The following is a 24,285-nucleotide window of genomic DNA, read 5'->3' on the forward strand; positions in this document are numbered from 1 at the left end:
TACCTCCACTATTTAAACACTAGTCTTCGAAGTGTAGCAACCGTTTAGGGGCATCTCATAATCTTCAAGAATGTTTTCTCTTTATTCATTCAGTGTTTTATATATATATATATATATATATATATATATATATATATACACACATAGTAAGCATTAACATAGTATGCAGAGAAATAACAAAATGTTCACATCACCTGAATAATTAGCATGTGCCCAACCTAGAAAACTCATTGCCCACCCTAGCAAAACCGTAATTATTGAAGAAACATATTTGTTATTTTTTTTCTTGAAAAAATGATTTAATATATTCCTTGCCAAATTATTTTGAGAGATATCTCATGTACCTCTTTTACGTATCGTTAAAATGATCTTGAATCGGAGTACGGAAATCATGTTAGCTGGCCAACTGAACGGCTGCTTCCCTAGGAAAATTTCCATTTCCAAAAATCAACATGACAAGTCTGATTATCTCGTCTACATTCGGTCTGACCTGGGGTGAGTACTTGAGCCAATCGGTGGTATTTGAGCCCAGAGGGTTCTTTTGTGTGCGGCCCATTATAAATTATTCATATGTTAATGTTATTATTATGTGCATAGGTTCATTTTAATTTCATTTATATTTTATTCTAGGTTAAAAAATATCCTTTTAAACAACAAACAAGATGGGACCTAACTAACTATCTAAAAGTGCATTTAAAAAAACTAAGAAAAGAAAAGGAAAGAGCTGCAGTTCTCCTTTCAGGACACTTGAAAAATTGGCTAAAATCCAACAAGGAGGTGGGCACACATAACACTGCAACAGATCAAGATGAGAGTAATGCCGAAATTGTATAATGATACAGAATGATGACAAACCAACCACAACCATCAACTTCCCATCATATAGACCCACCAGTTTCAGAAAGCAACTATGAAGAGAACGAATCTTTTACACATTTCTTTAGATGAGAAAGGATCAGCAGTTGATTGTCATGATTTACCTCCAATAGAAGAATACTGTTCATCACAAATAAGTGAAATAGTTTTTTAATTATCCAGAAAAGGGTCTAGCTATCCATTGATTACTGATAGTATTTGAATTCTGCTGGTTGAACGTGGCCCTCAAATAGTTGACATATCAACCTTCAAGTTTCCCGTGTTGGATAGAGATACACATTTTGATGGCAAGTGGTTTTAAAGAAAGTAGTCATATATATAATTATATTTTGTGCCAAGAATGATCTACCACTTTGAGGAACAGCAAAGAAAGAAATCATTGGTAAGTCAAGTAGTGGAGTTTTTTAGCACATTAGAACTAATAAGTCACTATCAGCATAAACTAGCAGAAAATACGACTTATGTTAAATAAAATAAAATGGCACTCAGTTACTTTCCACCTAAAGTACAAAATGAGCTCAAATGTAAACTGGAAGTAATGTGAGGCAGAAAATCTTGAATGAAATACAAAATGGAAAATACTTTTCCATCATCTTTGACTGCACACCAAACAGTACTCACACTGAGCAAATGAGCCAAATTATTAGATTTGTTGACTTGTCAGATGGGAAGTGTCAAGTTAAAGAAAGTTGTATTGACTTTATCAACACTAATGAAAAACAGGAGAATGTATTTCAGTGGACATTCTAACCCTTCGCACACTGTTGACAAATATAACCACCAATTTTTACTTTGCTAAAAATGCTGTTGACTAATATATTCGCTTTTAAACATTGAGTGCCATGGGAGTATTATTGGGAGTAAGTAGTTCCCAGTTTTACCAGTGGATTGCAGCAGCTGCTGGAGCATAAATTCCTCAATAGAAAAACACAGTAATAGTTGTCCCCGCCTCTTGGTTGTTCTCCAACCTGCAAAATGGTGGCGCACTACCCATGCCACTGCCTGTTTTGCCAGACACTAGCGCTACTGACAAACTAACTCGCCGGTTTAGTTCGTTCGCGGACTGCGAGTGGAACTGTTGTGCGTACGTTATCTCACTTTGTTGCAAGAAGAGAAAAGGGGACGGGAAGATGTGTTGTGTGTACACGCAACGGTCTACGCAAGGAGTCCATTTACGTGTGCGAGACATGCACCGCCCGGCCGAACCTGCACCCGGATACGTGTTTCAAGACGTACCACATGTTGACGTTACCTTGAACACCGTGATGGCTAATTGTAGATCTTTTTATATTCATTAATGTTTTATTTTAACTATAATATACATACTATATATATAATATACTATAATATAATATTATACACAATAGTAAAATTTTGTTCAACATTTCGTTGAATTTTGTGTATTTATATTTTTTTATAAGTTAAATAAAAGTATTACAAACATTGTAATTTTTTTGTTCACAAAAGTCTTTTTATATGGTAACAAACTCAAAAACAACATTAGCGTTGACTTTATGAAAAAAAAAAGATTTTGAGGTATATGTAGCGTTTGGGTATGGTGCGTCCCAAATTGCTGTAGCGCGGGAAGGGTTAAAAAACTTTAAGAAGATGGCCTAAGTATTGATAATTGCAGAGGTCAGGGTTATGATAATGGTAGCAATATGGCTGGAAAATATATCAGTATGCAAGCTCAAAACCTCAAACAAAATGATAGTACTCGGTTAGTGCCATGTGCTGCACATAGCTTAAACCTTATCAGATCACATGCTGCTGCTGTTTCGCCTCTAATGATACTTTTTTGGAACAGTTTAATAAATGTTTATGTTCTTCAGTGATGCTACAGGAAGGTGGCAGGCTGTGTTAAGTAACTCTGACATTACTTTGAAGGGTCATTGTGACACTAGGTGGTCAACCATACGAAGAGCAATTGCTGCTTTAAAAAGAACACTGAACAAACTGTATGCAAATCTGGAGAAAATTGCTATTATTAACGAATACAAATGGAACCTGGAAACGTCAGTGAAGGCTGAAGGACTCATCAAGCACATCAACTTCAAATTCATATGTCTTTTGTATCTTTAGGAAAGGATGAAAAGACTGTTACAGTGGACAAGGTTAACAAAATGATAAAGGGATTGTCAAATACGACTCAGGAAATTCGAGATGAAGGAATTGGTCCAGCGATCGACTATGCAACAAAGAAAGCGCAAGAAATTGGTATCGATTATAATTTTGCTGGAAAAAGACAAGAGATCATAAGCCAATGTCTTTCAGATTAACTTATTTACATTTAAACACATAAACCAATATTAAAACTTTTATTTTTGTGGGGCCTTTCGATAGCAAGGCTATCTTCGTCAGACACATCACAAAATATATACAAGCTCCATCTTCAACATGTCTTTCAGATTCAAACAAACAAATGCATGATGAGTATCTCGATTCAAAACAGGAATTTCGGAGGGAAATAAATTTGGTTTGTGATCAAATCCTGAGAGAACTCATAAAGAGATGGCAATGGCTTCAAAAATTTACTTTACACTTCCTGTTACAGTGGCCTCTTGTGAGCGAAGCTTCAGTAAAATAAAGCTTATCAGCAATTATTTAAGATCGTCCATGGGACAGGAATGTTTGTCAAATTTAGCCATTTTATTGATTGAAAATGAAGAGGTAGTGAGTGAAACTTAACTTAAGAGGATATAATTGATAATTTTATCAAAAAAAAGCGAGCAAATTAGCATTTAAGTAGATTAACTGAGCTTAATAACTGCATTAAGTTAAATTTTATATAGTTATTCTTAGCAACTCAATATATTTTGAAATAGACTTTGTAAAATATAACGTGTTTTTGTATTTAAGTGCGTTTCTGTAACTTAATCCTTCATAACACTTTTGATTCTGGACTGTAAATTAGTTTAATTCTTTCTTACATTTCTGTAAATTAACAATATTGCCTACCTATCTTTATTTGTGTATATACATTTTGTTTATTTTATACATTTTTGACAACAACAATTCATTGAAATATTAAAAGAATAAGAAGTCTTTTTGTCTTTATTATAAGAAGCCTTTGTGCAATTGTACACTTCTTTGAATATATATAAACATATATATATAATTTCAATAAACATTGAATCGCAAAAAGTACTTGCTCCGCCGGGACTCGAACCCGGATCTCTCACTTGCCGGGTGAATGTGCTACCATTACACCACAGAGCCCTCACTTTTTACGATTCAATTATTTTGTATTTGGCCGTTTCTTTCACATATGTGTTTAAATAACCAAACTAACATATGATCGGAAGACTAAATACCTGTCAAATGACTTCTATTTACATTCATTAAATTTGTATAAGTGGCTAGCCTAATTTAATTTCAATAAACATTGAATCGCAAAAAGTACTTGCTCCGCCGGGTCTCGAACCCGGATCTCTCACTTGCAACATATATATATTGTTTTGCCTTCACATTTTCTTGGGTCAAGGAAAAATATCATATCATCATATACTTATAATACTTACAAAATAAGCTTATTTATCTTAAGTAAGTTACAAAAATAATTTAAAAGGTAGGATAACTGTATTTGTCATTTGGTATAATAGCATCATTGAAAACAAACTGGTAAAAGAAACTAAAGAGTGCAGTTTCTAGTTTTTTTTTCAACTCTGCTCATAGTAGTTTTTAAAATGGTTTCCTACACAAAAAATACCTGCTCTCCAGACGGATCTGGTAGCCAACAGTCTTGCCGAGCGGCTCTCCGCGCTCCATTGCCACTCTCTCACTCACAGTCACGGCGGAGATGCGACGTGGCATGCTACAGATGATCCTGCAGCCTCGCTGAGTCTTCTCCGAGTGGTCCATTATGAACTGCGGAACCTGTCATACAGATTGCACATATAAGTTTAAACAAGAAACATATGGCTGACAAGATTTGCTAACAGATACAAAATGGTGTGTGATAGATGTTAGCAAGTTATTATTTATGACACTTCATAAAGACCAATAAAAGACAAGAAAGGTCATTTAAACCTTTGTCGTTTAACTGCATATTACAGAAGTAATCATCATAAGGTTGAAACTCTTCATCACCCACCTGATTATGATTAACCCTTTTACCGCCAGGCCGCAAGCCACACTTGGTGCGTCGCCCGCCAACGATATCTGTACGAGTAGTTGCGTTGACCGCCAGGCCTTTGCCCGGGGTGCGCGTCGCTACTCCGCCACGGCATTTTGATCAGTTTTACGCATGTTTACATTATCACTTATATTTTTGTTAATTACAAAGATAGAAAATAGATAGTTGTTGGTATTGTTTTCTTTATTTTTAAATGCGCTAACTTTCTATGTGTAGATGTTGGCTGTAATACATTTTTAAATACTGAATTTTTTAACTTTATTTTTATTTATTTTTTTAATACAAAAAATATTAACTTTGAAGTGTTATAAGTACCAAAGTTTGTTCTTTTTACCACAAAATCTTTATGTAATACAATTATACATTTAACTTAGAAGAACTTCAGGGAGTTTCAAAAAATAATTAGACCATTTGAAATATTTATTAGCCTCTTTATTGTACAGGTACAAAACGAAAATTTGGAAAAATTCATTACAATGTGTTTTGTAAGTTATAAATCATATGATATAATATAATATATACCTAATCAAATATTACCTTGAAATAAAATATACTGAGGATAAAATTAAAATGTATATAATAATACAATAAAGACTTGTATAAAAAGGTAAAAAAGATACAAGAACTAAAAATATAAATTACACAAATGAGAAAAGTTTAAAATATTACGGTCTTTACATAAAAAAGACCTATTGACAATTTTACTAAGATTACAATTATAAAATATACATATAGATGATTATAGAATACATTAAAAAAGTAATACCAGCCTAAGAAAACATACTGTCTTTACACTTTGTAAAATGTCCTACGTGATATATTATTATATCAATATTATCAACATTATATATTATATTATATCAATATTGTATATCAATATTATTAAGGAAGCTCAAATTATCCAGAATACATTAAAATGAACTAAATCAAAATCAGTGGAAACATCATTATGTAATTAGCGAAAGAGGAGAGAGCCTATGATATATAGGCTCTTGGCGGTTTACCACTACTCATGGCAAAGCCTATATATAGGCTCTTGGCGGTAAAAGGGCTAAAGGAATTAAATACTGAGTGACCACTACCTTGTTTACTGTCTTAAATGTTGCAATAAAAACTGTGTGATGTAAACACTTTAAAATGACGAATCTACACCTAAATTAGAAGCTTTAAGATTTTTGACTGATTCTTAAAATCAAGATAGCCTGATGGATCCACTATTACTGTACCCGGAGCCCGAGTATAGATCGGGCCGCGTCAGCAGTGCCAGAGTATAATAACTAAATAACTGGCGCCAGAGTACAACTTGGACCTTGTTATTTAATTCTGTTGTGTAACTCAGTCAGCTTTTTTTTAGATTCAAACATTTAGAATATGTTCATTGGTTGTCTGAGTTCATATATGTTGCTTTTTACGGGGCTATCCAGAAAGTAACAGACGTTTAGAAAATAAAACCAACTGAAATAGGAACATTTCATTATATACATTAAAAAGCTACACTGTTAGGCTATTTTCAACGTAATTCCTGTTAAAATTGAGACATTTATCACAACGTGACACAAGTGTTTCGATTCGAGCTTTGTAGAAATCTGCCGCCTGAGATCTTAACCGCTGATTAACGCCAGTGTGAAGTTCAGTGTCACTATCGAAGTGGCTGCATTGCGAGTCAGCTCTTCATCGCTGGAAAGAGGTGGTAGATGCTTAGTGCCAGATCTGGGCTATAAGGCGGACGATCAAACACTTAAAAATCATCCAAGACTTGTCATGTACGATTGGCTGTATGGGGACGTGCATTGTTGTGGAAAAACAACATTTTTAGCTCAATTTTCCCCTATGTTTGTTTTGTATCGCTTGCTGTAGCTTCTGTAATATTTCACAGTACCTCTCTGTGTTGATTGTTGATCCTAGTTCAAAATAATCAACCAGAATCACACCCTTAGCATCCCAAACAGTTGCATAATCTTTCTCATTGACATAGTTTGGAGACATTTTCTTGGTTTTTTTGGAGAATGTGTGTGCCTGTAAACTGCGTTTTTGTTTCACAATTAACATGCTTCATCCATGTTTTATAGTCAGTAACGATACTATCGAGATGTTCGTTACCATATTTGTCGTATTCATTGAGAAAAGTTAACGATGTAGCAAGTCTTTGTTTTTTGTGATCTTCCGTAAGGATTTTTGGAACCCACCTGGTACAAACTCTGTGGTATCCAAGCTTTCCTAAACAATTCATGAAGTAAACGTCGTGAAATTTGTGGGAATTGTTCAGGGAGTTCAGTCATTGTGAAATGGTGATTTTCACGGACTTTGTCGTTGATTTTCTTCATAAAATATTCAGTCACTAGGCTAGGCCGACTGCTACGACTTTCGTCATGAACACTGGTGTGGACTCTTTTAAAGTCAATACACCACTACCTTACTCTGCTTTCACTCATTATTCCATTTCCATAAACTTCACACAGTTGACGATAAATTTCAATTGGTTTATGGTTTTTTGCCGACAACCTTATCACTGTACGCAATTGACAAGTGGTGGGATTTTCAATTGCAGCACACATTTTAATTAATCACAGTAAGAAAAGTAAAAGAGATACAGACCGCACATGGCTATAGCTTGATGCATACTGAACGCCAGAGTGTTTTGACACCAAGATGGTGGCTAAAGCCCCGCCCACTGCCGTACCATTCAAAAACATCTGTTACTTTCTGAATAGCCCCCGTAGACCACAATCTGATAAGCAAAAGTGGTAGAAACAATTATTCTTCTACCTGTTCATGACAGCAATTGCCAAAGCTTTTGTGCTTTACTGTGAAATGAAACCAGAACGTCTGAGGGAGAAATGCCTCCTTTATAATTTTATCAAAGCTGTTGGTAAAGCTCTGGGTGAAAAACAAGGGATATATATATATATATATATATGAAACAAATATTTCTGTTGTAATACATTACTATTACTACACAACTTTTAGGGTTTACAGCTAGATACTTCCTGGACAAGATACCACCTACAGAGAAAAAGGACCAACCTACACGAGTATGCAAAGTATGCTCAGAAAAAGTCAAGGTAGAAACTGGCAAAGCTAGAAGGAAGGAACATATTGGTGGTGTCCAGAATGTACAGTGCTATTTTGCATACCAGTGTGCTTAAGAAACTACCAAACTAAGGTCAACTCCTTGAACTAACAAGCTATGTAGCAATTTGTTGCATGTATTTTTACATAATATTCAAGTTCATTTAATAATTTTATTTTGAAAACAAACTTTATGTTTGTATAAATTTAAAAAAGCACGTACTGTACCTTTAAAATTATATATAATATCATTTTACACAATATCCTGAAATAACACTGATTTAAAAAAAAATAAGTAAAAAAACTGCAAACATGGCAGAGCCTTCTAATGAGTATGATCGTGTTTTCTAAAAAATTAGACTATATTCTAGCTCGATTCATTAGCTAAAAAACTGTAGCTCAGTTGACCAAATCACAATAAAATTGAATATTATGTGAGTTTTACCAAATTCTTGTGCTTTTTGTGTATTTGCTTGGATTTTTATAAGCCACATAAAGAGTTACATTTACTATATAAAAATATCATGAATTATAACTATATTTTGAACTACAACAATTTCTTGCTTTGAAAATTTACAAAAATATTATTCTGGAAATAAAAAAATGTATATACTTTACATTTTTATTATAGCCTGTTTCATTAGCTACATAACAATAGCTGTCAACCACACAACAATAGAATTTTAATTTTGGTGTGTGTTTTACTACACATTTGCATTTTTTGCATATTCAATTGGATTTGTACAAGGTTAGATGCAGTAATATTGAGTGGCTAATGTGTTAATATAAGATAAATTTTAAAATTATTCCACATTTCAGCAGTTTCTTATTTATATTTTCTAACTTGTTGTGTTTAGTGTTGATAATTTAATCAGTGAGAGGTCACGCTATAAGATAAAATCTAACATTTTCAGTAGTTCAGAAGAAATGTTTTTTATTTCCCGTCTGATGACCCTTATCTTCTAATATGCTTTATATGGTATATTTAGCAACTTTTCTTTATAAAATGAGAGGTAAACATGGTGATGTATGGTGTGAAAGGGTGGGGGTAGTTGGGCGGGTTGTAAAATGTTGGTTTGCTTCCGACATGGACGTTGCTACTGAGCATTGTAAAGAAGACAAACATGGAGAAGTACAACAACGAAGAACCTGTAGAGACTGTTCAGGAAGAAGCTAAGAACAAACACACATCCTTGCAAATTCTTCAGGAAGTTGCCTGGACCTTCTCAACAGAGGGACTATTCTACACTCAGAGCACCTGTCTTATTATATTCATCCCAAGATGTAGGGACCAGTAGAAATATTCATAAGCTTAAGAGGAACACCTGGGAAACCCTTCCTTTTGAGAAATAATTAACACTTCTGGGCACTGCCATTGTACAGCCTTCTGATTTCAACACAGGAGCCGCTCAGCTGAATTCTCCCAGCCCTAGTATTTTTGGCCATTTTTATATTCTAAAGCTAAGACTTTTCATATTTGTGTTAAACTAAATGTACTCCAAATAACAAAATTGTAGTATTTTTTGTCATTATCATTGCAATTTAGTGAGTTATATTTAGTTACAAAAATGGTGCGGAAATTTTAGGGACACAACCTTTTGTGGGTTCAGTTTTTGCTTTTGCTTTGGTTAGTTATGAATAAGTTCATTAATGATCGAAATGTAAGCTAAAATCCAATTTACTTGTTCTCATTCTAAAAAACATACACATGCACATGTGCACACACAAATACTTAAATTAAACTACTTAAAGAGTAATTTGGTGAAGTTTCATAACTTTATCTCACATAAAAACTACAAGCTATTGCAATTTGTTTGTAAAACCAACCACACTACAAAAAATACAGGGTTCCTAAGTGCTAAAAGCCCATTAAATAAACAGCATGCCAATGGGTTAAGAATAACAAAGTTTGCAACCCAGAGTAAACAGACTTGATAACGTTCTAGGGAATATGTGCTTTGTATATAGTGAAGACATTAAATGCTATGCGATATGTGACTCAGATTTTCTATCAAACCGTTGCTTTCGAGTTACTGGTGAATTGTATCTAAGCATAAGTAATTAGTTGCTTTTTAGAAGTTGAATAATTAATTTTACCTGACTAAATCAAGGATTGAGAAAAAAGTAGTTTAACACATTCACTGCTGACCATATCATCTACACCTACACCGTGTGCTGAAAATATATATATATAAAAAATTTAAATTTATTACTTTTAACTGTTTATTAGTATTAAAAATGCATATTGATAATAATTTTTAGTCAAAATTGATAAAAAATAATAATGACGCCCATGGGCGTCGTCACCACATAACACAACATTCTTGTAGTGTGTGCTGATGACGCCTATGGGCGTTTGATGTAATTTTGATACGGGTAATAATATAACGATTTTATATTGTACAAATGTTTATTATAATAAAATACACAAACATGTATAATGTCTTCCAATATTAAAATTCACAAATAACAGTCTTTTATACCACATTTATCAGTTATCAGGATTACGAAAGTCTCTTTTCCTTTTGTCACCCATATTTATACGATGTATAACATGTAATAAAAACTATCAATAACACCATGTAATATAACCTCCAAATGCAATTTTACAGTATCACTGGTAATCAATAACTGACACGCTGCATCACAATATGGCGGGAAATAAGGGCGTGCCATAATCGGTTATTGACGCCAAAAGGCATCAGCCACACACACCATAAGACCGGCATGACGCCTAAAGGCGTCGTCAGCAGTGAATGTGTTAATAGAAAATATTGTAAGCTATCTAAATACCTAATTTTTAATTTTAAAAAAAGTTTAAGGTATGGAGAAACCAGGCAGCACATGCCTACACACCTGAGTGGTTTTGCCGCAGCCTGTTTCTCCATTGATGATGACAACAGAGTGTGAGTTTATGGCCTGGATTATGGTGTCTTTCATTGGCCAGATGGTCAGAGTCTTGCGAAACTGTAGCAGTTCATTGTTGACTCCACTTGGTGGCACTATGGGTACACCATTGTGTAGCCGACACTGGTTCTTGTTGGTCTCTCTCACTAAAATAAACAGCACAATAGACAGTTTGAAATTCATTATATCACCAGTATTGATTTGAGACGTTCGTGGGCCAGATGGTCAGAGTCTTGCAAAACTGTAGCAGTTCATTGTTGACTCCACTTGGTGGCACTATGGGTACACCATTGTGTAGCCGACACTGGTTCTTGTTGGTCTCTCTCACTAAAATAAACAGCACAATAGACAGTTTGAAATTCATTATATCACCAGTATTGATTTGAGACGTTCGTGGGCCAGATGGTCAGAGTATTCTGAAACTGCAGCAGTTCATTGTTAACTCCACTTGGTGGCACTATTTGTACACCATTTTGTAGCCAACACTGGTTTTTGTCGATATTTCTCACTGAAATAAACCATAGAACTTACAGTTTTAAACTGAACATATAACTGGTGGTGATTTGACAGTGTAATAATCAGACTGATCACATAATCTTTAAGCTTATGAAGAGATCACTATTGACACTTAATTACCTGTCACAGACTAGCAAAAATCATTCTAATTGAAAGTCTTGAAACTAAATATTATTAACTGGACGATATCCTCATCTGTAAATAAATATATTTAGAATATATTTAATTATTCTTGATCTACATTTTACACATGCATGTATGAACACACACAACACACATATTGCGATTTATATTTAGAAAACAGAGGGTGTATATGAAGATTTTGGGAATGAGAAGGGTCTCTACCAAGTTGCCTCGCGTTCTGACTGATAATCAAAAAGAATGTCGATTTGAAACATGTCGTGATTTGAAAGAACAACTAGAAATCTGATTTCCTACTGAAGGTCATTACTGGCAATGAGTCATGGTGCTACGGTTATGGCCCAGAAACAAAGCAACAATCAAGCCAATAAAAGACGGTATTGTCACCCCGTCCAATAAAAAGTTGTGAAGACAATACTCATTTGCTTTCCTGATTGGAACAGAACAAAAATGGCCACCTGAAACACTAAGTGACAGTGAATGCAATGGAAAAAGAGGTTTATAGATGAATAAGGGATGAAAAACCAACACCAACATTTCATACCAGTTTAACAAGTATAAGTTCCGTAAGTCAAACTAGCTATAAAAAATTTAAAGTACAATACTCACTTACTGACATGAAACTTCTAAACAAAAAATATTAAATTCTGCCTTTTAAAATGCTCTGGCTGAAGCACAAGAAGCTCTGTTACATGACCAACCACATTTGTCTTATAAAATAAAAGAACAAAATTATAGAGCTGCCATCAAACAAAGAGCAAGATTTAGAAACATCCTTAACTCTTTCTGCTGAAGCTGGTAGCTTCTTTGTAAATGAAAATAGTCTACTGAAGAATTAAATTTATGGTCTTAAAACTAAATATGACACATCTCACTCAGAATTGGAAGACAAGCTAAAAGAATCTGGAAATAAAATTAAATAAACAAATTTTGGGATGTTGTTAACAAGGTCTCAGGGCAGGCCTTGAGGAGGGTCTGGTTCCCAGTGGATGTTATATGGGGACAGAGAGTCTGTAAGTCCTACTGCCATCAAAACAATTTCTGATGCCTGTAACATTATCCGTGGGATCAGGCCTAGCGGTTGTCCTTAACCCAGTAGGGCCTTTGGAGATTGAGGATGCCGACCATGCCACTGATGCTGCTTTGAGTGCAGCCTGTTACTCGGCAAGAGCTTTGGTGTTAGGGGATGTTCTGCTCCTGGTTGGGATAGAATACCGGCTAAATTAATTAAAGATTGTTTCCAAATTTTGGGCCCACCTCTCAAAAATCATCCCCTATCTATAAATATGGACCAAAAACACCCATGGACAATTTTAGACCCATATCCCTCTTTTTGACTTTTGTAGCTAAATTAATAGAGAAATGCGTTTAAAAAAATTGAGTAAATTTTTTTAATTAAAATAAATTAATCACATTAACAGAGTTTAGATTTTGTGAAGATGTGAATACTTCTGATGTTATTTTAGAAACTACAAAAACCATCATTAACCCCTTAAGGGTTTTCATTTTGTACCTTAACTATTTATTTTACTGAATTTATCATTATCACTCAAACGAAGCCAATAATCTATTATTGTGCATCATATATTGCCATGGTACAATTAAACACTAGAAATAAAACCATCTAATACTCCAGGAAGGGTGACATGTAACAAAAAAATGCGGTAGCTATCTTCACTCTGTGACTACATCTAACTGACCAAGGTGCAAACCCCTATGATAGAGAATCAAGAAAGTGCTGACATCTAGTAGAAAACATCATAACTACTTGAGCAAAACCTGGTTGTCATAGAAATGCTTCTTATACATTATGACAGGAGACAACAAAATAAACAGGAATAATATAACGATGTGTAATATTACGTTAGTAGCAAACATTTATGCAATCGCTACAAACATCAAAACGATGTAAATGTTTCGTTTTGAGCTTCTGTGTCGTCAACTTTCTTTGGATTTCTTCAGACAAACATGAGTCCAGATTCCAGGAGTCAAGTCTGTGACAGCGTCAGATACCAGGTGCTGCAATAAAAGGTAGGTGAACTGGAGCTAAACTCAAAATTCAAAGACTATACATTTCAATATTGTTGGGAATCGATTATTTTGCTATTGAAAACTGAAATCAAATTTTCTTAATTTAACATTAAAACAACTATAGTTTAATAGTTTTCAGAATCTAGATTAGTGTGAAAAAATCCAAAGCTATCACTTACATATCGTTACTTTATCTAACTTAGTTTAAAGTGAAAACTCACAAGAAGCCTCAGGTGGGAAGGACCTGTCTCTTTCAGTGATGGGAAGCAAATCCTGTCGTTCCTTGTTGGTGACAGGATGTGATGCAAGGAGAGTGAGGATAGCTTGTCGTGATGGTCTCACCAGTGGGATCACTGCATCTGCTTGGATTATGGTGGAGCCATCTCGCTTGTACACTGTCACTGCCCTGTTCAGCCCTTTCCTGCAACATTCCAATCTTACACCATTTAGGAAACCTACTTTGCTCACAGCTACTTAACCATCTAAAATATTACGTGTGGATCACTGCATCCGCTTGGATTATGGTGGAGCCATCTCGCTTGTACACTGTCACTGCCCTGTCAGATAGCTTTTAGAAGACGAGCATCTGAAGTTAAAGTCATTCCTGATGTACAAATGGAACCTCACGTTAAGTTCCTGAACCTGACTATAGATAATAATATAATTTGGACACCACATAAAGATACCTTTAATAAAACAAACTGAATATTGACCTGTATCTGATAAAAAAAATCAAATCCCTCTGCAACACTAACAGCTAGATTAGCATATTGCTTGTTTTTGAAACCTATCTAAGATATGGCCTCGCTCGCTGTATGGAGTGGTACAATAGCAACAAATCTAAAAAGAGTCCTGGTCATCCGGAAAAAAATCTATCAGAGTCCTAGCAGGTCTACATCACCTGGAAAGTCACAGAGACGCTTTCAAATCTTTGACAATTATGACAATAGTTGCTCTATACATTCTAGAAGTTGTGATGTAATGTGTGCTGAGAAGATTTGCTAAAAAACAGAAATATTCACCACTATAATACCAGAAATCGTGAATTATATAACCTTCTAGTACACCATCAAAAGCTATATGAATCAAAACCATCCTACATGGGCAGGAAACTTCACAAAAAATGTCAATGAAAAAGAGGGAACCTACTAAAAGCAGCACTGAAAGAATGGCTTAAGGATCGACCCTTTTACTCTCTTGAAGAATTTCTCCAAGGAACTTTCGAGGACTGACCTGAATCTACTAATAAAATAAAATTTTGACACTATTTGTAATCTTGATGATTATTAACAAAGATGATTCTGAATATTTTTCCAGAAGCACTGCACAGCAGTGTTGCATATTTGTAACTGAGTGATCACAATAATCTACACTTCTACCACTGACTGTGTTTTGAATGTTCTGCCAGTGGGTCTGCACAGTATTGCTGCATAATTGCAACTACAATTCATCTTCATTTTGAATTGAAGAAAAATACAATATGATACAAACGATCCAGTTAACTGGGACTAAACCATTGAACTTTATCCTATTCTAGGTTACATTGAAGAAGGCTTACCCTCGACTTTTCGACTTCAAGCCAAGTTCCTTAGCTTTCTCATGAACATAGGCCCGTTCGCAGGACTCAAATGCTGATATATATTCAAACTCTGCAACAAAAATACATAATAAAGTTTATAAATCAAAAATAAATTTTGTGAAAATTTTTATCTCCTATACAAACACAAAAATACATATCTATAATAATGGCCTAGCTATGGAGGGAAGGGTTGATTCAGAATGAATATTCAGTTCAGTTCCATTTCTCCATTCGCTTAGTGTAATGTCTGCAATCTGATGCTGTCACAGACCATTGCTAAGGGACTCTACTGTTTCGGTCTGGCTGGATCCCTTCAGACAAATGTGGGCTCCAGATTCCAAGAGTGATTTCCAGGACAATGCCAGTTTTCAGACGCTAAATTAAGCAGAAGGTGAATGGAGCTGAACTGAACATTTGCATATAATAAAAGTTAAGACACACTAAGGAGAAACATTGTACTTAACAAACATTTCCAAATCATGTTTGGTTCGATGATAATTTACTACTTGAACAATTAAGGGCTTGTATGGGAATTTTAATTTTTAAAGAGACAACTAAATTACAAATTTTAAACTTCATGTTTTAGATAGTGGCCCAATACAATTTTCTTTATCAAACAGCATTGGATATTTAACATATGTACCTAAGCACTTTATCCTCATATCTTCATAATTTTCTTTAACAGGGAACAACAGGACAATAAACAGGGACACCACAGCCAACCTCTCGTATTCATGAATTAAGTATAATATATCATATCTACTGAAAAACCTTTTACTTGTTAATGAAATTTAATGATATAATTATGAATACAGAAATCTTTATTTGCTATCATCAAGATAGAAACAGGCATCATGTAGGCAACATTATTTATAGAAAAGAGTCCATTTGCTTGCCAATTGCCATGGTCACTCTCTCCAAGTTAAAAATTCATTGACACTGTAGAAGGGTCTATCTGCTAGCCAAGATTTTAATTTCTTCCTAAGAACTTCCAGCTCCAAGACCTTCAAGGATGCGGGTAAGGCATTGTAAAATTTTGCACCTGCGTAAGAAGGTTTTGATTCAAAGAGCTTCAAGCGATGGGCCGGCAGGTTGAAGTCAGTTCCATGTCTGGTGCAGTGTGTGTGAACATCCTGATGTCGCTTATTTATTCCTAGGAGACAAGCTAGTGTTGTAGACTGGAAGATATATATATTTACAACGGTTAATAACTTCAGATGTTTAAAGACTGGCCGGCAACTATCTTGCATCACCCAGCAGGGATCACTTCTGGCTGGTTTATAGCTACCAGTTGAACCCACCACTGGGCACAGCAAAAACCGATGCGCCACTTCAATCTGGGCAACCTTATGGATGTCCAGTAGCGGCACACCACTAACCGCAAATGTTGAGATTCTGGGGTTCATGGGCAATTCGATAGGTCTAATCTACTGTGGAGGATGGCTGTTGGAGTTGGTGGGGTTTGTTCCCTTACCTCAGAGGCTCTTGTTAACCTCAACAAGGGTGTGCCACCCCCTGTCTACTTTGACTGGGGAGGCTGGTTCACAGCTGGCCTCCCTTCTTCCGGGATGACTTTGAGATGTAGTGCCCTAATTCTTCCTCATGGATCTCGATAGAAGGCAGCCCCTACTCCCTAACCTTACCCATCCTGAATATCCTATCACTCCGGAAGCAGCGCAACGGTCTTTACAGGACTAAGTGCAATTTATAACTTCTTGTCCTAAGAGAAAAAAAAAACTATCTTGCATTTTCATTCCTTTTATGGTTCGGATGGCTCTCTTCTGTAAAATTAGAACTCGTTGTAAGTTATGTGCAGAGGTTCCATCCCATACCGAAACTCCATAGTATATGAGGCTCTCAAAAAGGGCATGGTAGGCTGTTAAAGCTGCCTCCTCTGTGCTGACAGCTAATGTTCTTTTAATGGCGAAGACAGCTGTGGACAGCCTTTGACAGAGAATGCATTGCTTAGTGGCGTTAAATACATTTTATTGTGATGTTAGCTTGTAAATAATTTAACTTGCAATAGTATTCGTCTATATATTGTGTACTGTTTGTAAATAAAGATATGATTGATTAAATTAAGCAATGAACCTCCACCACAAATAATTTATAAGATTTCACAATTGAAGTATTTTGAGTTTTAACGTGATGTCCATAATTGGATTGTTGAAATCTCCAAATCATTTCTCAGTGACTGCTCATGGTGCAAAGGCACCAATTTACAATGTTAAGAAACTCACCCCTCAATATTTGGGAAGATTTTTTTGACTGATGAATATGGTTTTGATATTTTGCAGATTTTTGTTGTTGGAATGTTAAATTTTTGAAACCCATGTGGCTAAGAGATGAGATGAGGTTCATTTAAAATTTTACCAACATCCATTCCAGTGATTCCAAAATGAAAACTAATAATAATAAAACTGTGGAATGTCATATAACAACACAAAAATTAAGGAAAATATATTTAATTTTTATTGTCAAATTACAATTCTTTTCATATCATAGTTGAATATTTTAACAGAATTCCATTTTTGACAATAATGCACTAAGGAAATAAACAACAAAAATTCTTAAAACAATGTACAAACTTCTCAAATTAAAAATGTAACTTGCACAACTAATTTATTAATGTACCTATTATGTTCATTACCTAAAGCCTTGGGGTCTGTTATTAGCAGCATTAAAAACTTATTGTACATTTTGGTTTATTGTTTCAATAAATAGTGATATGTCATAGTGAAGGTACATTTAACTAAGTAGGGGAATTAAAATGTGTAGCATGCTTAAATCAACTCTTTTTGTAGGAAATAAAGTAGCTAAAATATGTCTAATTATAACACTGAATATTTAACCGGTTAATTTAGGATAAAAAGAACAATGGAGTAAAAATGGGTGTTGAAATTTCTAAAATTATTTTTTTAACACTGTGCAGGAGTTGTAAAATGTATGGGATTTACATCTGCTCAATATCTTGTAAACCGTTCCCAAAATTAGTTAGGAAATGCCATTAGTATTCCAGAACTTTTCTACTCAGTCCTTAAGTATCAGTTTAGATTTTTTAAAGTTTAAATGTGTGCCATATTACAATGAAATGATTTAACAAGCTGACCAATAAATTTGGACAAGATATGTATGGGATCAATTTTTTTACCAGTTTGCTCTTGTTTTAGCATTTCATTCATCAGATCTTGGTGATAAAAATAATCTTATGGGATTTACATTCTATTGATATCTCAAAAACCATTTGAGATACAAAATATTGTTTATTACTAAATGTTTAGAAAATGTTATACACATTTCAGAACACTTTTTATTATTTCTGAAGGTACATAAATAATGAAATTCTGAAATTTTTGACGTTTAAATAACTGCTATATATTGTAACAGAGTTGCGTACTGAGCTGGCCAATGAACTTAGCCGAAATGTTTATAATACTAATTTTATACCAAGTTTGGGCTTTTTGGGGGAAATTATCATTTCCACAAGCTGAGTTATATAAGATACGAGGGGGTACCCAAAAAAAACCGGAATTATTTTATAAAAATTATATATTATCAAATTTTTTACAATATGACCTTATCTCCTTCAAAATAATCTCCATTACAACTAATACACTTGTCCCAACGGTATTTCCATTGATCAAAACATTTTTTGTAGTCATCTTTAGAAATGGCTGCAAGCTCGAGCTTCGTTTTTTTCTTAACCTCTTCAACGCTGTCAAATCGTTGACCTTTCAAGCCTCTTTTCATGTGTGGAAATAAAAAAAAGTCGCATGGAGCGAGGTCAGGCAAGTAAGGTGCGTGGGGCAGCGGAACCATGCCGTTTTTGGCTAAAAACTGCCTAACTGAGATGGCTGTGTGTGTCGGTGCGTTGTCGTGGTGGAAGAACCAGTCTCCAGTCTGCCACAAATCGGGTCTTTTCTGGCGAACACTGTTGCGCAATCTTCTTAAAATCTCCAAATAAAATGTTTGGTTGACAGTCTGACCTGGAGGAACAAACTCAGAATGAACAATGCCTTTAGCATCAAAAAAGCAAATCAACATGGTTTTGATGTTTGATTTCACTTGCCGACATTTTTTTGGACGAGGTGAAGATGGCGACTTCCATTGGCTTGACTGTTGCTTCGTTTCTGGGTCATAACCATAGCACCATGACTCATCACCAGTAATTACCTTTTCCAGAAAATCGGGATCATTTTCGAGTTGTTCTTTCAGAAGGCGGCAAGTTTCAACTCGATGTGCCTTTTGATGGTCAGTCAGAAGTCGAGGAACAAATTTGGCAGCAACCCTTTTCAGTCCTAAATCTCCTGTTAAAATTCGCTGAACCGAGCTCCAAGTTAACCCACTACTCTCTGATAGTTCCTCAATTGTCTGTCGACGGTCGGTGAGCACAAGTTCACGAATTTTCTCAACATTTTCGTCCGTTCGAGAGGTTGATGGACGTCCAGAACGAGGTTTGTCTTCAATCGACATGTCGCCATTTTTAAATCGAGCGAACCACTCGTAGACCTGAGTTTTCCCAATAGCATCATCTTTGTAAGCTGTATTCAACATTAAAATAGTTTCTGCAGCATTTTTACCAAGTAAAAAACAAAATTTCACAGCTGCACGTTGTTCACTTAAACTTGCCATGACAAAAAACGAAACAAGAACAAAACAGGGTTAGCGAAAACAGTCACTACGAACGAACAGAATGCACTAGGACAACGGAACTGGGGTCACTGAGCTCGCAATGGGTTGCGCGACACACGCCTAGCGAATGTGTACTACACGCTGCCGGCTGCCAGCAATACAATTCCGGTTACTTTTGGGTACCCCCTCGTAGATACATAACTTATAGAACAGGGCGATTTTGGCCTCTGGGGGTCATGTTGGGTGAAGTTATATAGAAATTTTCCTTGTGCTACCAATGGAGATGACTGCAATGGGATTTCATTTTGCATTCTACATAAAGATTTTAAAATTTGTTCTTAGGGTACTTACCATCAAATTCTGGTCTGTTTGGTCTATATATATATATATATATATATATATATATATATATATATATATATATTGAAACATTGCTTACACAATTCATGAATTTCTTGAGATATGTTTGCCTCAATCTGGAGAGCCATATTTATTTCACAGATTTTAAATGGAAATAACAGTTTTTATATATAAAATAAAACACACACATACTCTCCACAAATGTTATTCCCCTATCGGCTATCTTAAAATAATCTAGTCAAAGAACACCACCCAAAACTAAAGGCTAGAAAACATTGAACTAGGCATGTAATAATAAATAAGTAATGTAATTAATGTAAAATGTAATACCATAAGTGCGACATTATTTGTGCAATAAAGTAACTTTACCTTTTATATCAGGGTTATTGACAAACCTCTTCAAAGTTAGATTTATCAAATATTGTGATTCATCAGGAACAATATCATAAACTTTGCCGTCCTTTTTGTATCTTTTCTGAGCCATTGTAAATTTCAGTTCACCTGCAAAAAATTAAATTTTTGTTACAGCAATTCTTCCTCTTTCTTCAAATTTGTTTATTATGGATAATTTCAAAGAGTACAGTCAGGGTTTAGTACATCTGCCATAGAAATGATATGAGAAAAACTGAACACTAAGTTACAAGAACTGATATTTACACTCGTCTTTCTCTGTAACGATTTAAAACATAAGATTATAAACAGACTAACAAATCTCTTAAATTGTTGAACACAAAGTAGTAAAGCACCACAATAGAACAGTTCAGTGACAAACCAGTCATCAGGTTTAATACACAACTGAACACTTACTCATGGTCACAGTTTAATTTCTACTTAAGATAATCAGTGATTACTATAGTGAAGATTTTACATTGGGTTGACGCATCTGGTACGACAAAGTTATAATCCAGGAGCCAATAACCAATTTGAATTGTATAAACACAAAACCTGATTTTTCTTGAAATCGATACAGATATTTCATCTAAAGCCGTGTTTACACAGAAATTGGCAACCAAAAATTGCCAACTCCGATTGCCGATGAAAGTTTGCAATTTGTATCTGCAACCATGAACACAGTTTGCTTAATTTTTACTGCAACTTGCAACAAAAAAATTAGACAGTATATAGAATGTCGAGTGCGGAAGAGGTTGTACTTGCTGCGGCAGCGTGTGTTGTTCTAGGTAAATTGAGAAGACGGAGAAGATTCTGGGTTCGACCTTCATTGCAGGCAAGAGCAAGGTATAGTGGCAGCGATCTATTGAATGACTTAAATAGAGATGATACAGATCCTTTGACAGGAGAATTGAGATGCGATGGCAGAATAAAAAACTTTAATTTTAAGAATGTCGAGCAACAATTTTGAAAGTTTAATTGTTGGTATTGAACACATAATTAGCAAAAAGGATACTAACTACAGGAAAGCAATTCTAGTGCGTGAAAGTTAGCTATAACTTTGTGATTTTTGGCAACTGGCGACTCTTATACAAGCATCAGTTATTTGTTTAAAGTTTCAAAAAGTGCGATATTTCTCTTTGTGCCAGATGTTTGTGAGGCTTTGATATGTTTCCTGAAGGACAACATACAGGTGAGTAAATGTTAAATACCTATTGACCGCGTGGAGCCGATAGGTGGGAGGGGTAGCGGGGTTAGTTGCAGACTCAAGTCGCCGCTCAATTTGGCACTGCAACTCGTATTGCCGACCGAGGTTGGCAACCGCCTTTGATCTTTACCAACTTCAGTCGAAAAACAAAATTTTGGTTGCCAACTCGTAAAATCGGTCTGCAACTACAGTTGGCAATGCGAGTTGCAGTTGTTTTAAGGAGTTTGACTAAAAATTGCCAATAAAAGTCTGCAATCATTGGTTGCCAACTCCGGTGTAAACGCGGCTTAAGAAAGAAATTGACTATCAGCCACATTAGTTATGGTGCAGGTCAAAATAGTAGGGTATCAAAAAAGATTTGAAATATGAAATAACATTATTTTAGATCAGAATGTTTCTTAGTTTTACATGCTTAAAAACAAACGACAGACGCATAAATAACAGTTAAATCAGTATCAGTTAAGTATATAAAGGCCCTTGAAGTGGTTACTTTCAGCCTCTTGATCTAGTTGGCTGACAATGATATAACTATTAATTATTTGTCTGTGATTTAACTGTATCAAGCTAGGAAAAATATAATCTGAAAACAATATTATAGTTTCATATTTTTAACCTTTTCGATGCCCTTTCATTTTGACCTCCAAATAAAATTAACATGGCTGATGATACATTTATTTATTAGGAAGAATGCCTATATTGACTAAACAAAAACTTAATGTGTGCTTACACAGTGCAAATTGGATCTAATGGACTAAAAATGTCCGATGCCTGAATGTTCACAAGACTATCTAAAAGGAATCGATTTCCGAGAGAAGGAGGCTACGTTGCCCCTATTTACTACGCAATATAAGTAGGTTTAGTTTATCACAAATATATTACTAGTGGTACCACAGTTAAAGATAAAAAGCGCTTAAATAATCTGAGCTTAAATTTGGGTACTATCTTAAGTGATTTTTTTCTTTTTCACCAGAAGTGTGGAGTGGCACCTACCGAAGCCCACAATGATGGCCAGGAGCATTAGCATTAGCACTTTCCCGACTTCAGATCATGTCCCAGATCGTCCATCTTTTCTAACGTCAGATTACATTGTACCATCTCATACTTCCAGTTAAAAACAGAAACATCTATCAAGGTAGTATCTAAATTCAAGCTCAGATCACTTGAGCGGTCATTAACTTTTTATATTTATAATATATGCATATGTATTTAGCTACTTATATAGCCTAATACAGATAGTAGATAGGGACATAGTGGCCTCCTTTTCGCCGATATCACTTCCCTTTGGGATGGAGAAAACAAGAACCTATACAGTAGTCATAATGACATGTACTTTTCACAGTAAGTAAAATCAGTCTGTTCTTACTAATAATGTTTTTTTTTAGGTTCCCAGTAGGAAATATTCTTTCAAAAATATTGGCCTCCAGATAATACCAAACACCATACAACTGATTTTAGAATGTTTTTTTTTTTATATTTTGAATAACATTGTTATTTACACATTAAAATAGAAGGCAATAATTGTAAATAACTAGAAATTGTTTTTGTATACGATAGGCCTATTTTAGGTATTTCTAATCGATAATTTGATTTCCTGATTTGATTGTGATCACTTACTATACTGCAACTATAAGATTTGCAATTTTCATACATAAACAGGCAGACTAACTTATGTATACAATTTTCATACATAGATATAAATAATAATCTCGAACACTCCTGAGTGGATAAGATCAGACAAATAAGCATGTATGTACTAATCTATTATATGCTAGACATAATTTAATGTCTCACCTAGCCAAATAGTTGTCAGCGTATAAAAATTAACCTAACCTTACTCTTAGTACTGTGGGCGTAGGCCTATAATAATATTTGTTATTATTAGGCTTAACCTGTCACAATGTTATGTACATAATATTATTATGTTAGCATTGAAAACATACTTCTAAGTACACTGTTGGGTTTTTATATATTTTAATGTCTATAAAATTAATTTTAGCCTGTCTTCTTCAAAAGTCACATACTCCTTTAAATTTCATTTCGTTTCGCCTACCTTCCTCTCAAACGTCCACACTGTCTGTCTAATACAACGGCAAAATCAAAGATAACAAAACGAGACTCACTGCACTCCAGTGACCGAGGCGAGATTGAGCTGAGCCGATAGTCCTGTCATTTAGTCAACTGGGGCAATTTTTTCTACTCCCATAGTTCATATTAATAAGTAAATTGTTTTGCTTTTAGTAAGATTAGTATTGGCTTAGACTCTGGCCAAAAAAGGTAAAGTTTTTGCTTTTTTACTTCATAGTTCTAGCTACGCAACTAAATATTATAATGTTATTATAAGTTTTAGAGACATTTATGTGTTTTACCTTACCTGTACCATAAAAACTGTTTTCTCTCCGACTTTAGGGCACCAAATATTGCTCTTTAAACATAAATTTTACT

The 24,285-nt window shown here is 34.8% G+C and overlaps 1 protein-coding gene across 1 annotated transcript in view; it reads right to left on the reverse strand.

Moving 5' to 3' along the window:
• The window catches only part of LOC124354333 (3'-5' RNA helicase YTHDC2-like), a 97,279-nt gene extending 73,334 nt beyond the window's left edge, over positions 1-23,945 (reverse strand). Inside the window, exons 1-7 of the mRNA XM_046804704.1 lie at positions 23,635-23,945; positions 20,616-20,747; positions 15,234-15,324; positions 13,897-14,096; positions 11,183-11,314; positions 10,937-11,133; positions 4,586-4,752 (exon numbers count right to left, since the gene is read on the reverse strand). Of these exons, the coding sequence (XP_046660660.1) occupies positions 4,586-4,752; positions 10,937-11,133; positions 11,183-11,314; positions 13,897-14,096; positions 15,234-15,324; positions 20,616-20,730 (902 nt within the window). The 5' untranslated portion in view covers positions 20,731-20,747; positions 23,635-23,945. The remainder of the gene's footprint in view (positions 1-4,585; positions 4,753-10,936; positions 11,134-11,182; positions 11,315-13,896; positions 14,097-15,233; positions 15,325-20,615; positions 20,748-23,634) is intronic.
• Between the last annotated feature and the right edge of the window lie 340 nt (positions 23,946-24,285).

The sequence above is a fragment of the Homalodisca vitripennis genome, chromosome 1 (genome assembly GCF_021130785.1).
Source record: "Homalodisca vitripennis isolate AUS2020 chromosome 1, UT_GWSS_2.1, whole genome shotgun sequence".
Lineage (NCBI taxonomy): Eukaryota > Metazoa > Arthropoda > Insecta > Hemiptera > Cicadellidae > Homalodisca > Homalodisca vitripennis.